Source organism: Lactuca sativa, chromosome 1 (genome assembly GCF_002870075.4).
Source record: "Lactuca sativa cultivar Salinas chromosome 1, Lsat_Salinas_v11, whole genome shotgun sequence".
In the NCBI taxonomy this organism is placed as follows: Eukaryota; Viridiplantae; Streptophyta; class Magnoliopsida; order Asterales; family Asteraceae; genus Lactuca; species Lactuca sativa.
The window spans coordinates 211,284,098-211,297,738 of record NC_056623.2 but is presented as its reverse complement, the minus strand read 5'-3'; the positions used below and the strand labels follow the sequence as shown (position 1 = coordinate 211,297,738).

General features: G+C 40.4%; 1 protein-coding gene across 1 annotated transcript; it reads right to left on the bottom strand.

The window, feature by feature from the left end:
* Positions 1-11,989: 11,989 nt before the first annotated feature.
* LOC111921486 (uncharacterized) lies at positions 11,990-12,511 on the bottom strand. Its single transcript, XM_023917063.1, has one exon. The coding sequence runs from the start codon at positions 12,509-12,511 to the stop codon at positions 11,990-11,992; it is 522 nt and encodes a 173-aa protein (XP_023772831.1).
* Positions 12,512-13,641: the final 1,130 nt, after the last annotated feature.

The following is a 13,641-nucleotide window of genomic DNA, read 5'->3' as shown; positions in this document are numbered from 1 at the left end:
AATTTCTTGAAGGAAGGAAGGAGATGGCCTTAGAGAGAAATAGAGATAATTTTTGTGTAGTGTGTGTGTGTGTGTGTTGTGTGTCTTCGACCGAAACAAGAAGAGGGGAGAGGGGACATAGTGAGATGAGTTGACAAGCATGGAAACATAAGAATGGTGCATGGATACCCTATGTATATTTGTGAGGTGGCACTACAATTGTGAACCCTCATTTATCCATTCTTATATATATATATATATATATATATATATATATATATATATATATATATTGTTTTACTTGGGCCGCAATGGGCTTAGGAAGGAGGAAGGAATCACTTTGGCCCATTCTTGCCTGCGCTCGAGTTCATGAGGCTGATAAAGAAAACTTACGGCCCATTGGGCCCTTAGGGTAGCTCACGACCTAATTTTTGTATAAGAGAATGGATTTGAGTCCATTAATGCTAATTGGATTAGTTATGGCCCAATAAGGACCATTAAAGATAAACTAGTCCATTTTAGGCTAAAAGGCCCAAAATGGTTAAGTCTCATGAGAGTGGGTCCAGTTAGAGCCCATTTAAGAGTTCTAAGTCCAAAATAGTCAAAATGGAAGCTTATTGGCCCATTATGCCCAATAAAGAAACCCTAGTCCTTATAGGACTTAAATCGGGATTTCTAGGGTTTTCAAGTTTACTTGATGAATCTAGGTTTGAATGTGTTTCCATAGGTTGAGCTTCAAGCATAACATGAATTAGGGTTACGAGTTTACAGTAGATAATGTTTACAACAATACTAAATTTCCTAGTTAGAATGCTTGTTGTGACATCATCCCCTCGTTAGAGGGGATTTCGTCCCAAAATTATTTTTTGAAGCTAGATTTGAGAAAGCGAGAATAGGTAATGGTACTCTTGCTTCATCTGGTCTTCGCATTCCCATATGAATTCCGGTCCACGTATCGCGTTCCACCGAACCTTCACTATTGGAATGCGACTTTGCTTAGTACGCTTCACCTCCCTGTCCATGATCTCGGCAGGTTCTTCCACGAACATGAGATTCTCGTTGATTTCGATTTCTTCCAACGGGATGAAGAGAGTCTTGTCGGATAAACACTTTTTCAATTTTGAAACATGAAACACGGGGTGTACACTGCTAAGTTCGGTAGGTAGCTGCAGTCTATAAGCCATTGGACCGATTCGGGCAAGAATCTCAAATGGTCCAATGTATCGTGGGTTTAGTTTTCCCCATTTCCCAAAACGAATCACTCCTTTCCAGGGAGAGACTTTTTACAACATCCGATCCCTGACTCGAAATTCCATGGGCTTCCTCCGTTTATCAGCGTAGCTCTTCTGTCGGTCTCGTGATGCTTGAAGTGGAGCTTTGATTTGAAATATCTTCTCTGTCGTTTTGCGTATGATTTCTGGTCCTGTTAATGTTGGAATAGTGTCTAAGGCTGCAACTATATTAGACAAGTATTTGACCCGGTTATGCATGGTCCTTTTGGGTTGCCTTCACCATAGCAACTTGATAGGATGATTTATTAAGAGAGAGTAAATATTATTAATATATTATGAGAATAATATAATGAATAATATATTTTTTATTTGATTAATATAAGTCATAGAATTAATTAGAATTAATTTGGTGACTTAAAGAGATTAATTAAATAAAGGGGTATAAATTGTCAATTGTTTGATAGTTAAGCTTTAGACTGTAAATCCATTGGGATATGCTTTGGACGAATTCTAAGGGTTTTAGGATAGCTAAAATTGTCCATATAGATATCTAAGGAATGGATTTGGATATCCTTAAGAGAAGATTATCCAATTAGGGTTTAGGTTGTAACCCTTAAGGAGTCTACAAGTATAAATAGACTCCATGGCATTGGGAATTCGACACATCTCCAAAAGTAAGAGAACCCTGGCCGAATTCATCCCCTCTCCTCTCTCCTAAATCATCTTCCTTGCTATTGGTGTTTGTAAGCCATTAGAGGAGTGACATTTGTGACTCTAGAAGCTCCAAGACCTCAAGATCAACAAGGAACTCAAAGGTATGATTCTAGATCTGTTTCAATGTTGTTATTTAACCTAATTAGTCATTAGAAGACTTGGATTCAAAGCATGTTTATTAGAAATCCTAGATCCAAGCATTAGGGTTTTGCATGCACACATAGGAAAGTTCTTATGGCTAAAACCCATCAGTGGTATCAGAGCCTAGCTTGGTTTTCTTTAAATTGTTGCTTGATTAACTGAAACAAACCTGCAAAATTCGATTTTTAGGTTTCTGAGTCACTGACTCGGCGAGTCCCAAGGTGGACTCGACAAGTAGGCCTGACTCGGCGAGTCCCCTTGTGCACTCAGCGAGTCCAGGCGTCAGGAATGGCCAGATTCGGGATTTTTTCATAATTATCTTATGGAAACTTACCTTAATCATAATAGATCAATCTAAATCCGATTTTTTGATATATATGACTATTATCTTGATCTAATTAAAGGTATTTATCCACTAATAAAATATTTAATTTCCTTATATGATAATAAAATATTTTAATTATTTTGGTAATTATCTTGAATAAAATCAAATATAGATAATTAGGATATTAATTGTTAATTGGAATTATTTGTTATTTGATCATCCATGTTTTAAATGTTTAAAACCTACCCTCAAGTTTTGAAATTTATATTTGTGATTAAAAGTTTTTTAATTTAGACAAATTAAATTTCAAACCCTAGATTTTAAAAGTTTTAAAATACAACCCTATACTAATATGATATTACTAGAATAATATATATATGTATAACTAAATGCTAGTCTTACCGTTAGTAGGCCTCATTCACGAAGCCGATCTATAAGGTGGGTATAAGGTTGCGGCCTATAAAATGGCGCTTAATGGGTGTACACTCACACCCACCGCTTGCTTGATTGGTGGAGGGTCGTTAGCCGAACGGGTAGGATAGGGAAACCTCATCCTCTCATTAAAAGTATAGTAAGAAATATAAAGTAACTACACATATTTTTAAAATTTCCCAATCCTAGTTACTTTAGGAAAAGTGAATTGATGCAATCCCATGAAATTACACTTTGCACCTTGCTAAGATGTTAGTGGAGCGTGTGTGGTTTATCGGCACACTAATTGGTTCTAAGCGAAGGTGGCAAAGGGTGATTCATTGTTTATCATAGTTCGATGGAGCGTGTGTGGTTTACCGGCACATCGAATAGGTGATCGCTACAATGAAGGCACCATGTGAATTTCCATGGTAATTCACACCCGCTTTGTGATCCTCGGCATCCCAGTCACAAACAAGAGGGGCATATCGAGATTTAAACATGCCATTGAATAGTTTCAATGAATCTCATCCGAACCTAGGAATTCTCAAAAACACTTAGGACTAATAGTTTAAGTTTTGTGATGGAGAATTAGTGAATCGTCATTCACTTACCTTCAATTTATTTGCATGTTAGATTACGGCATCCCTTTTCTAGTATGTAAATGTTATTGTTGGATCCTAGCCCTAATTTTTCTTATTGGGTGATAATTAGGGATTCTTATTCTAATCTATCTTTGTCCTTTTCTAATTGTAGATGTCGAACGCAAACAACGCTGCTGCTAGTTCTTTCACGTTGATGAGCCTTTGCCAAAAGGTCACCTTCGATGGAACGAACTTTAGCGAATGGATAAGATACATTCGCACCATTGCTCGCTATGAGGATAAGGAGTATGTCCTCGATGAGAAGCTTAAGAAAATCAACCCCGAAGTTGCTACTCCCGCCGAAATCACCGCTTTTGAAACTCATGAGCGAGATGCAACGAAGGTACATTGCATCATGATCGCCACCATGAACTCCGAATTCCAAAAGTCCTACGAGGACATGTACCCGTACGAGATGCACCAAGACTTATTGGAGAGATACCATCAAAACGCGAGACAAGTGCGTTATGAGATTTTCACCAACACGATTTCCGTGAAGATGGGTCATGGAGAATCTCTTACCGTGCACCTGCAAAAGATGCAAAGGTATGTCGACCGCCCTCGCAAGTTAAATGTTGACTTCGGTGAGGACTTGGCGATCGACATGGTGCTTCACTCTTTGCCTCCGATGTACAACCAATTTAGGATGACCTACCACATGAACAAAGAAGAGGTCACCCTAAGCAAACTCCAAGGTCTCTTGAGGGTCGTTGAGAGCAACTTCAAGGACAAGTCTGTAGCACCTACTCCCAATCCGTCCGCTGCTCCTATCTTGGCTATTGGTCAAGGGAAGGGAAAGAAGAGGAAAGCTTCATCGAAGAACTATCGCAAGGTGAAAGCCCAAGATGGTGCCTCTTCTAGTGGGACCAAAGTTGATCCCGCTAAGCCCTGTTCTAACCCGAAGGAGGCAGAGTGCCACCACTGCCACAAGATAGGACATTAGAAGAGAAGCTGCCCGGATTACCTGCAAGCAATCAAAGAGGGAAAGATCAAGCCATCTTTCACAGGTATATACACAATCATATCTAACGATTCTAATCATGCTATTTCTTGGGTTCTTGATACCGGTTGTGGTTATCACATTTGTTCTAATGTGCAGGGACTAAGAAGAAGTAGGGATGTGGAGCAAGGAAGGATCAATCTAATCATGGGGAACAGAAGATCGTCGCCTGTCACCAAGATTGGAGTTTATTCTTTAGTGCTTAGGAATAGTTTGATTTTAGATTTGAACAATTGTTGCTATTCGCCAGAAATGGCTAGAAACATCATTTCATTTCATGGTTTATATAGACAAGGATTTAGATTTTCTTTTAATAATGAGAATGGTTCTATTTTGGCTTGTCTAAATGGTGTCTTTTACTTTGAAGCTATACCATGTAATGGAATATATGAAACCGTTATGATGTTGATAACTTAGGAAATGATGTTTTGAATATTGATTCTTCCAATAGTATGGATAAAGCATCCTTATGGCATTGTCGTCTTGGACATGTCAACAAGAAACGTATAGCCCAACTCCAAAAGGATGGAGTGTTGGAGTCATTCGACCTTAGGGAAGATGACACATGCGAGTCTTGTTTGCTTGGAAAGATGACTAAGTCACCCTTCACGAGTACATGTGAAAGGGGCGAGGGTCTATTGGACCTAATACATACCGATGTATGTGGACCGTTTAGATCAACCACGAAGGATGGGAACCGCTTCTATATGACTTTTACCGATGACTATAGTAGATATGGGTATATCTACTTAATCAAGCAAAAGTCAGACACCTTTGAAAAGTTCAAAGAGTTCAAGAATGAAGTGGAGAATCAATTGGGCAGGAAAATCAAGATGCTTCGATCCGATCGAGGAGGAGAGTACCTAAGTCTTGAATTCAACGATTATCTCAAGGAGTCTGGAATAGTTTCACAATTGACGCCTCCTAGGACACCGTAGCTGAATGGTGTGGCAGAAAGGCGTAATCGAACCTTATTGGATATGGTTCGCTCTATGATGAGTCGTGCTTCACTACCAATCTCTTTTTGGGGGTATGCCTTAGAGACTGCCGCCCATATCCTTAACCGAGTCCCTACTAAGAAGGTTGCCAAAACACCTCACGAGATGTGGACAGGGAAATCTCCCTCGTTGGCACATATCAAGGTTTGGGGTTGCGAGGCTTTCATAAGCCGAGATACTCACGACAAGCTTGAACCTCGAAGTGAGCGATGTATTTTCATCGGCTACCCGCAGACATCCTTTGGATATCTCTTCTATAGACCGAAGGACAATGTTGTCTTCGTTGCGAGGAGAGGAGTTTTCCGAGAGCAAGAACTCATAAGCCAAGGAGACAGTGGGAGGCAAATCGAACTTGAAGAGATTCAAGAGTTGATAGAAGAAGGAACCTCTACCGCTACCATTCAACCCGAGGAGGAAACTCCGGTTGAACCGATTGACGAATCCTTACCTCTTAGACGTTCCGATAGAGTTAGAGTTCATCCCCAGTTTTATGGCTTTCATATTACTACTGAAGGGGACACGTATATTAGTGATGGTACACTAGTAAATCTTGATGAACCTAATAGCTATAAGGAAGCCATGGCAGGCCCGGAGTCTGTAAAGTGGAAAGAGGCAATGGATAGCGAGATCCAATCCATGTATGATAACCAAGTTTGGAATTTGGTTGATTACGTGCCCAGACGTAAGACCGTTGGGTGCAAATGGATCTTCAAGAAGAAGACCAACGTGGATGGAAACGTACACACATATAAAGCGCGATTGGTCGCGAAGGGCTTTACTCAAACTCCCGGAGTTGACTATGATGAGATCTTCTCACCAGTTGCGAAGATTAAATCTATTAGAGTGATGCTAGCAATTGCCGCATTTCATGATTATGAGATTTGGCAAATGGATGTCAAGACCGCTTTCCTTAACGGAAAGTTGGCTGAGGATGTTTACATGGCTCAGCCAGAGGGGTTTGTGGATCCGAAGCATCCGGATAGAGTGTGTAAGCTTGAGAAGTCCATTTATGGACTTAAGCAAGCGTCTCGCAGATGGAATCTTTGCTTCGATGAGAAAGTCAAAGAGTTTGGATTTGTACGAAGCGAAGACGAATCTTGTGTATATGTCAAAGCCAGTGGGAGTATAGTAAGCTTCCTCGTTCTATATGTCGATGACATATTACTCATAGGAAACGACATCCCGACTCTGCAGGAGGTTAAGTCCTGGCTCGGTAAGTGCTTCGCTATGAAGGACCTCGGAGAGGCTTCTTACATTTTGGGAATAAGGATAGTAAGAGAAAGAAGTAAGAGACTAATTGGACTTAGTCAGAATACTTACTTAGAGAAGGTACTAAAACGTTTTAGTATGGGAAACCCATAGAAGGGAGAACTACCTATACAAAGTAATGCCAAGTTGAGTAAGACTCAAAGTCCGAGTACCGAAGCTGAGATAGCAGAAATGAGCCGAGTACCATACGCTTCTGCAGTTGGCTCAATCATGTACGCTATGACTTGTACTCGCCCTGATGTAGCCTTCGCTTTGAGCATGGTTAGCAGATATCAAGGGAATCCTGGCAAAGCACATTGGATTGCGGTGAAAAACATACTTAAGTACCTTCGGAGGACGAAGGAATGGTTCTTAGTCCTCGGAGGGAGTGATGACTTGAAGGTGTGAGGGTATAGTGACGCCAGTTTTCAGACCGACAGGGACAACTACCGTTCGCAGTCGGGCTGGGTCTTTACCCTAAATGGAGGAGTAGTGACGTGGAAGAGTTCCAAGTAGGAAATCGAAGCTGATTCAACGTGCGAATCAGAGTACATTGCAGCGAGCGAAGCGTCGAAGGAGGCAATATGGCTAAAGAACTTCATCGGTGATCTTGGAGTTGTACCTGCCATAAAGGAGCCAATGGAGATTTTCTGTGATAACGAAGGCGCGGTTGCCTTGACCAAGGAACCGAGGGATCATGGTAGATCAAGACATATCGATAGAAAGTATCACTTCATTAGACATCGTGTAGAAGAAGGACAACTCGTAGTGAAGAGGATATCATCAGAAGATAACCCAGCAGATCCGCTTACGAAGGGACTGAGTAGGGTTAAGTACTTTCAGCATGCTAGGAGTATTGGGCTGAAGGATGATATTAGCATAGATTAGATAGTATTAGAAACGTGTAATAGATAAATGTAATTGGCATTTGATGATTAAATAAAGGAGTTTTATTTATGAGTAATGTTACTATCTTATGTTAATTGTTTAGCTATTGTTTCACTTTGCATGTTTTGACTTCCAGAATAATTGAGTTTATTAGGAATAATCGAATTGTTCAAATGGTCCACAATCGTTCATATGTTGGGAGTAGATATGAATGAAGATTGTCATGAATTGGTGTGTAGAATGTCTAAATGGTGTTAGACATAGCAAAAGATTGCTGCAACGTTCATGAGTGCTTATGAACTAGTTTTGAGCATTGGAATAAACCCGCGCTTGCTGGAATCACCTTATGGAATACGATATAAAAGGTGATCGCAAGACGATAATATCATATAGTCCTAAAACCTAGATATATGGTTTATTATTTGTTAATTGATTGTACATTGATAATACGAAAACGCATCAGTAACTTGGTGTTATAAAACGTATTGTTGTGTATAGTTGGTTAATGAATAAGTAAATGCATATAAGTCGAAGTTTATCTGTAACTTTTATCTAAGAAGGTAAAAGCGATATCTCGGCCGCTCGATGATTTGATTTGACTTATGTGCCGGGCCCGGTCAGAACTGAATTGATGTGTTCGATTAAGTTCTATGTCGAATAAATCAGAGATCGAGAAACCTAAATGCTTGACTAACCATTCCATAGGATTGTCAGCATGATATCTAACAGAGGACTGTACGTTCCCTTATCTAAAGGACAAGATTGATTAGATCAGAGTTGACAGCGTCTTTGAGAGCTACGATTGCAAACCGAATTGTACTTGTGAATATAGTTACTAGACTTATCCAAGTGGGAGACTGTTGGAATAGTGTCTAAGGCTGCAACTATATTAGACAAGTATTTGACCCGGTTGTGCATGGTCCTTTTGGGTTGCCTTCACCATAGCAACTTGATAGGATGATTTATTAAGAGAGAGTAAATATTATTAATATATTATGAGAATAATATAATGAATAATATATTTGTTATTTGATTAATATAAGTCATAGAATTAATTAGAATTAATTTGGTGACTTAAAGAGATTAATTAAATAAAGGGGTATAAACTGTCAATTGTTTCATAGTTAAGCTTTAGACTGTAAATCCATTGGGATATGCTTTGGACGAATTCTAAGGGTTTTAGGATAGCTAAAATCGTCCATATAGATATCTAAGGAATGGATTTGGATAGCCTTAAGAGAAGATTATCCAATTAGGGTTTAGGTTGTAACCCTTAAGGAGTCTACAAGTATAAATAGATCCCATGGCATATGGAATTCAACACATCTCCAAAAGTAAGAGAACCCTGGCCAAATTCCTCCCCTCTCCTCTCTCCTAAATCATCTTCCTTGCTATTGGTGTTTGTAAGCCATTAGAGGAGTGACATTTGTGACTCTAGAAGCTCCAAGACCTCAAGATCAACAAGGAACTCAAAGGTATGATTCTAGATCTGTTTCAATGTTGTTATTTAACCTAATTAGTCATTAGAAGACTTGGATTCAAAGCATGTTTATTAAAAAGCCTAGATCCAAGCATTAGGGTTTTGCATGCGCACATAGGAAAGTTCTTCTGGCTAAAACCCATCAGTTAATGCATTGCTTGGTGTCTGTTCTCTTGCTAGCTGAGTTTCACCTACCTCAGCCCAACACAATGGTGATCCACATTTACGTCCATATAAGGCTTCAAAAGGAGCAACTTTGATGCTTGAGTGATAACTGTTGTTGTACGTAAACTCAATTATAGGCAAGTGGGTATCCCACGACCTTCCAAAGTCTATCACGCATGCGTGAAGCATATCTTCAATCGTTTGAATGGTTCACTCACTTTGACCATCGGTTTGTGGGTGGTAGGCAGTGCTCATGTCGAGTTGTGTTCCCATAGCTTTCAGAAGCAATTGCCAAAAGCGTGAAGTAAATCTACTATATCATTATGAGATGATAGATATTGGTACTCCATGGAGTCTCACAATTTCCTTGATGTAGATTCTCGTCAATAGTTCCATCTTGTATGACTCTTTTATTGGCAGGAAATGAGCGGATTTTGTCAACCTGTCAACTATTACCGATATGGTATCCAATCCATCTGTTGTCATGGGTAATTTGGTCACAAAGTCTATAGTAATCCTTTCCCATTTCCACTCGGGTATTACTGGTTGTTGTAATTGTCCCGAGGGCTTCTGATATTCTACCTTCACCTTAGCACAAATGAGGTACTTGCTAACGTAAGTGACAATTTCTGCCTTCATGTTAGGCCACCAATACTGTTGCTTGATATCCAAGTACATTTTATCTGAACCTGGATGGATGGAGTATCGTGTCTTGTGGGCTTCATTCATGACTACTTCTCTGAATCCCCCAAGTTTAGGGATTAAAATTCGATTCATGAAATAATATGCTCCGTCCTCCTTGGCTTCAAAGTTCTTTTCCATTCCACGTAACGCTTCACTTATTCTTTTTTCTATCTTAAGGGCATCGAACTGGACTGCTTTGATTTGTGAGGACAGATGGGATTTAATGCTTATTGAAAGGGTCTTCACACGATGATTTGAGTATTCTTTCCGACTTAAGGCATCATCTACCATGTTAGCCTTGCCTAGGTGGTACTTGATTTCGCACTCATAATCATTTAGCAGCTCAACCCATCTTCGCTGCCTCATGTTTAAATCCTTTTGATTTAAAATGTGTTTGAGACTCGTGTGGTCGTTGAAAATGGTGCACTTGGTACCATAAAGGTAGTGCCTCCAAATTTTCAATGCGAAGACCACAGGTCCCAATTCGAGATCATGGATGGTATAATTTACCTCATGTGTCTTTAGTTGTCGGGATGCATAGGCTATCACCTTTCCACTCTGCATGATTACACAACCTAAACCCTGATTCGAAGCATTGTAGTAAACTACAATGTCCTCTATTCCCTCTGGTAGTGATAGTACTGGTGCATTACAGAGAGCTCGCTTCAGAGTTTAGAAGGCAACCTCCTGCTTTTATGTCCATTCAAATGGCACACCCTTTTGTGTAAGCATGTTAAGTGGCTTGGCTGTTTTGGAGAAGTTCTGAATGAATCTCCTGTAATAGCCTACGAGACCTAAAAATTGGCGAATTTTTGTGGGTGTCGTTGGGACCGCCCATCCTTCTATGGCTTTGACCTTAGAAGGGTCCACATGTATCCTTTCTTGACTTACAAAATGACCCAAAAAGTTCACACTACGGAGCCAGAACTCATACTTAGAGAGTTTTACATATAAGTTTTCAGTTCGTAAGGTTTCCAAGATTTTCCGAAGATGTCGGCTATGCTCCTCTTCGCTTCGAGAATAGACTAGGATATCGTCAATGAAAACAATGACAAAAATGTCGAGGAATGGTCGGCAGATTCGATTCATCATGTCCATGAATGCGGCATGGGCATTCTTTAGACCGAAGGGCATTACAACAAATTTGTAATGTTGATAGCGAGTTCGGAAAGTGGTTTTGGGGATATCCTATTCCCGGACTTTGAGTTCGAGGTATCCGGATCGCAGATCTAACTTAGAGAAGTAACTTGCTCCTTGGAGCTGGTCGAATAGATCATCTATTCGCGGAAGTGGGTAGCGATTTTTGATAGTGAGCTTGTTTAATTCTCTATAATCAATACACATTCTAAAGTATTCGTCGTTTTTCTTAACAAAGAGGACTGGAACTCCCCAGGGTGAGAAGCTAGGTCGGATGAATCCTTTGCTAAAGAGTTCGCCAAGTTGGCTTGACGTTTCTTGCGTCTCCGCAGGAGCCAACCTATAGGGTTATTTGACAATGGGCGTGGCTCTTGGCATTAGGTCAATTCGAAACTCGACTTGTCTTTCTGAGGGTATCCCTAGAAGATCTTTAAGAAAGACATCCGGTAAGTCGCAAGCCACTGGGATGTCTCGAATATTGACCTCTTCCTTGGACTTATCCACTATGTGAGCCAGAAATTCCAAGTCCTTCTTTTGTAGATACTTCTGTACCTTAATGCACGAGATAAGACGAAGGTTCGTACTGGGTTTGTCCCCATATATAATTAGGGTTTCGTGGTTATGGAGATGAAGGAGAACGGCCTTCTCACAACACATAATTTCGACATGATGGGGGATCAACCAGTCCATGCCAACAATCATATCAAAACTCCTAATAGTTACAGACATCACGTTTATTTGAAAGGCGTGTTGATTCTGTTTTCCCATTATCCATTTCCACCGTAAAGGTTTCATTAAGCTTTTGGGGTTGTTGTTTTAGCAAGTGTTTGAATTTATTACTCACAAAGCATCGCTCTGCTCCGGTATCAAACAGGATGAATGCATATGAGTGGTTAACGAGAAACGTACCGGTGACAACAGCGGGATCCTGAATCGCTTCTCCTTAACCCATAGTCAGCACTCTTCCTGCCACTCCTGTCGCCTGGTTGTTTGCATTGGGACATTTCCGCCTGAAATGTCCGGTCTTCCTGCACCCACAACAGGTATAACTGGCTCCATCCTTTGTGTTGTTGTTGTTGTTGTTGTTGTTGTTGTTGGGCATCTGGTTTTGTGGAAGTTGGGTCCTACAATACTTTGTTGTATGGCCCTTCCGGTTGCATCTTGTGCACATCATCTCTCTGCATTCCCTGTGGTGATGGTAGTTACATTTGTTACACTTGGGAAGATTCCCAGTGTACTGTTTCAGAGCATTCGACGTGGATGAGGCTGGAGCATGTGGTGTTGTGGTAGCTTGGGTTGTTACATGGACAATCATTGTCTGTTGCTTCTTAGATGATTCTGAGTTTTGTTTACCTCTTCTCTTGTTGTTCTTCCCTTTCTTATTCTCTTCTTCCTTCTTAGCATCCGCTTCCACTAATATTATCCGTACTTTGATACATGAAGATTTGCTCGAAAGAGCATACATAGTGGTACAAAGTTCGACAACATAACGACTCTATGAGTAGTGTAATCACTTAAACATGGAGTCGGTAGTACATAACATGGATCATATAACATAATACTGACGAAAGATACGGCTTGTTCCTCATACGGTGAGACCTATATAGCAAGTAGTAGAGCAAGTCCTATGAGTAGAGAAGACGATCAGACTCAATCGTCGAGCTGACGTATCAAGAGTTCAGCTAGTTCATCTGCGTCTTGGGTGATTACCTCTACCCTTTACTCGGCTCGTACATCCCTTGCTTCGGCCGTAAAAATTTGAAGCTTGAGGCTGACAATTGCTTCCTCGAGAGAGCGTAGATATCCTGTATCAACCTTCTGAACCGTGCGGGGATCTGATGGGGCTTTCGATAGGTGGGGTTCACTACGTGCCTCCGTTACGTCCTTCTCTTCATCTAACTCCTGGTCAGATTCCTCATATTCGTAATCAGTTACCACATATTCTTCCTATTCCACTTTGGGTCCAACGTCGTGTGCTGCCCCTTTTCCTACCTTGGGGTCGTCTTCAATCATTATGTGGTACACCAAGACCTGATGAAACTGAATGCCATGATGCTCCTCTTCCATGGTGAATTGAGGAGGTATATAAATAAACTATTAATACTCCTAATATTTGTTATTTATACATAAAAAGTCAGGTTGATGTGCTCTTCTTATTTAACAATAGGGTATGCCTTAGGTTTACTGACCATCGTGATCGTCCCAGGGCATGTGTTAGTTGTATTACGAAGAAATGTAGTTGATCATGCTACATTTATTCCTAACACAACTGTGAACAACCCTGGTTTAACCGGGATATCAGATTCTCCCTAATCATCTTATTTGATTTGTTATTATGTTCATTTTTATAAGTCGCACAAATAAGAGTGTTTATTAACACATTTTATTTGTTTTGTCCAGAGTTATTTAGTCCCTTGTTGGGTTTATAGTTGCATATCAATGTGTGGTTACATATGCCAGTTCACTATAAACAGAGCTCTGCTACCAACCTGTCACACCCCCGAACTAAACGGCGGAAACGTCCGAGGGCTCGCGTGACTTAAATTGAAATATCCTCACAATGAATATACATGAAACATAACACATTCATCAACA

What these genes read in the sequence shown, in the direction of transcription:
- LOC111921486 (XM_023917063.1), bottom strand. Translation starts at nt 12,511, where the DNA reads ATGTATGCTCTTTCGAGCAAATCTTCATGTATCAAAGTACGGATAATA.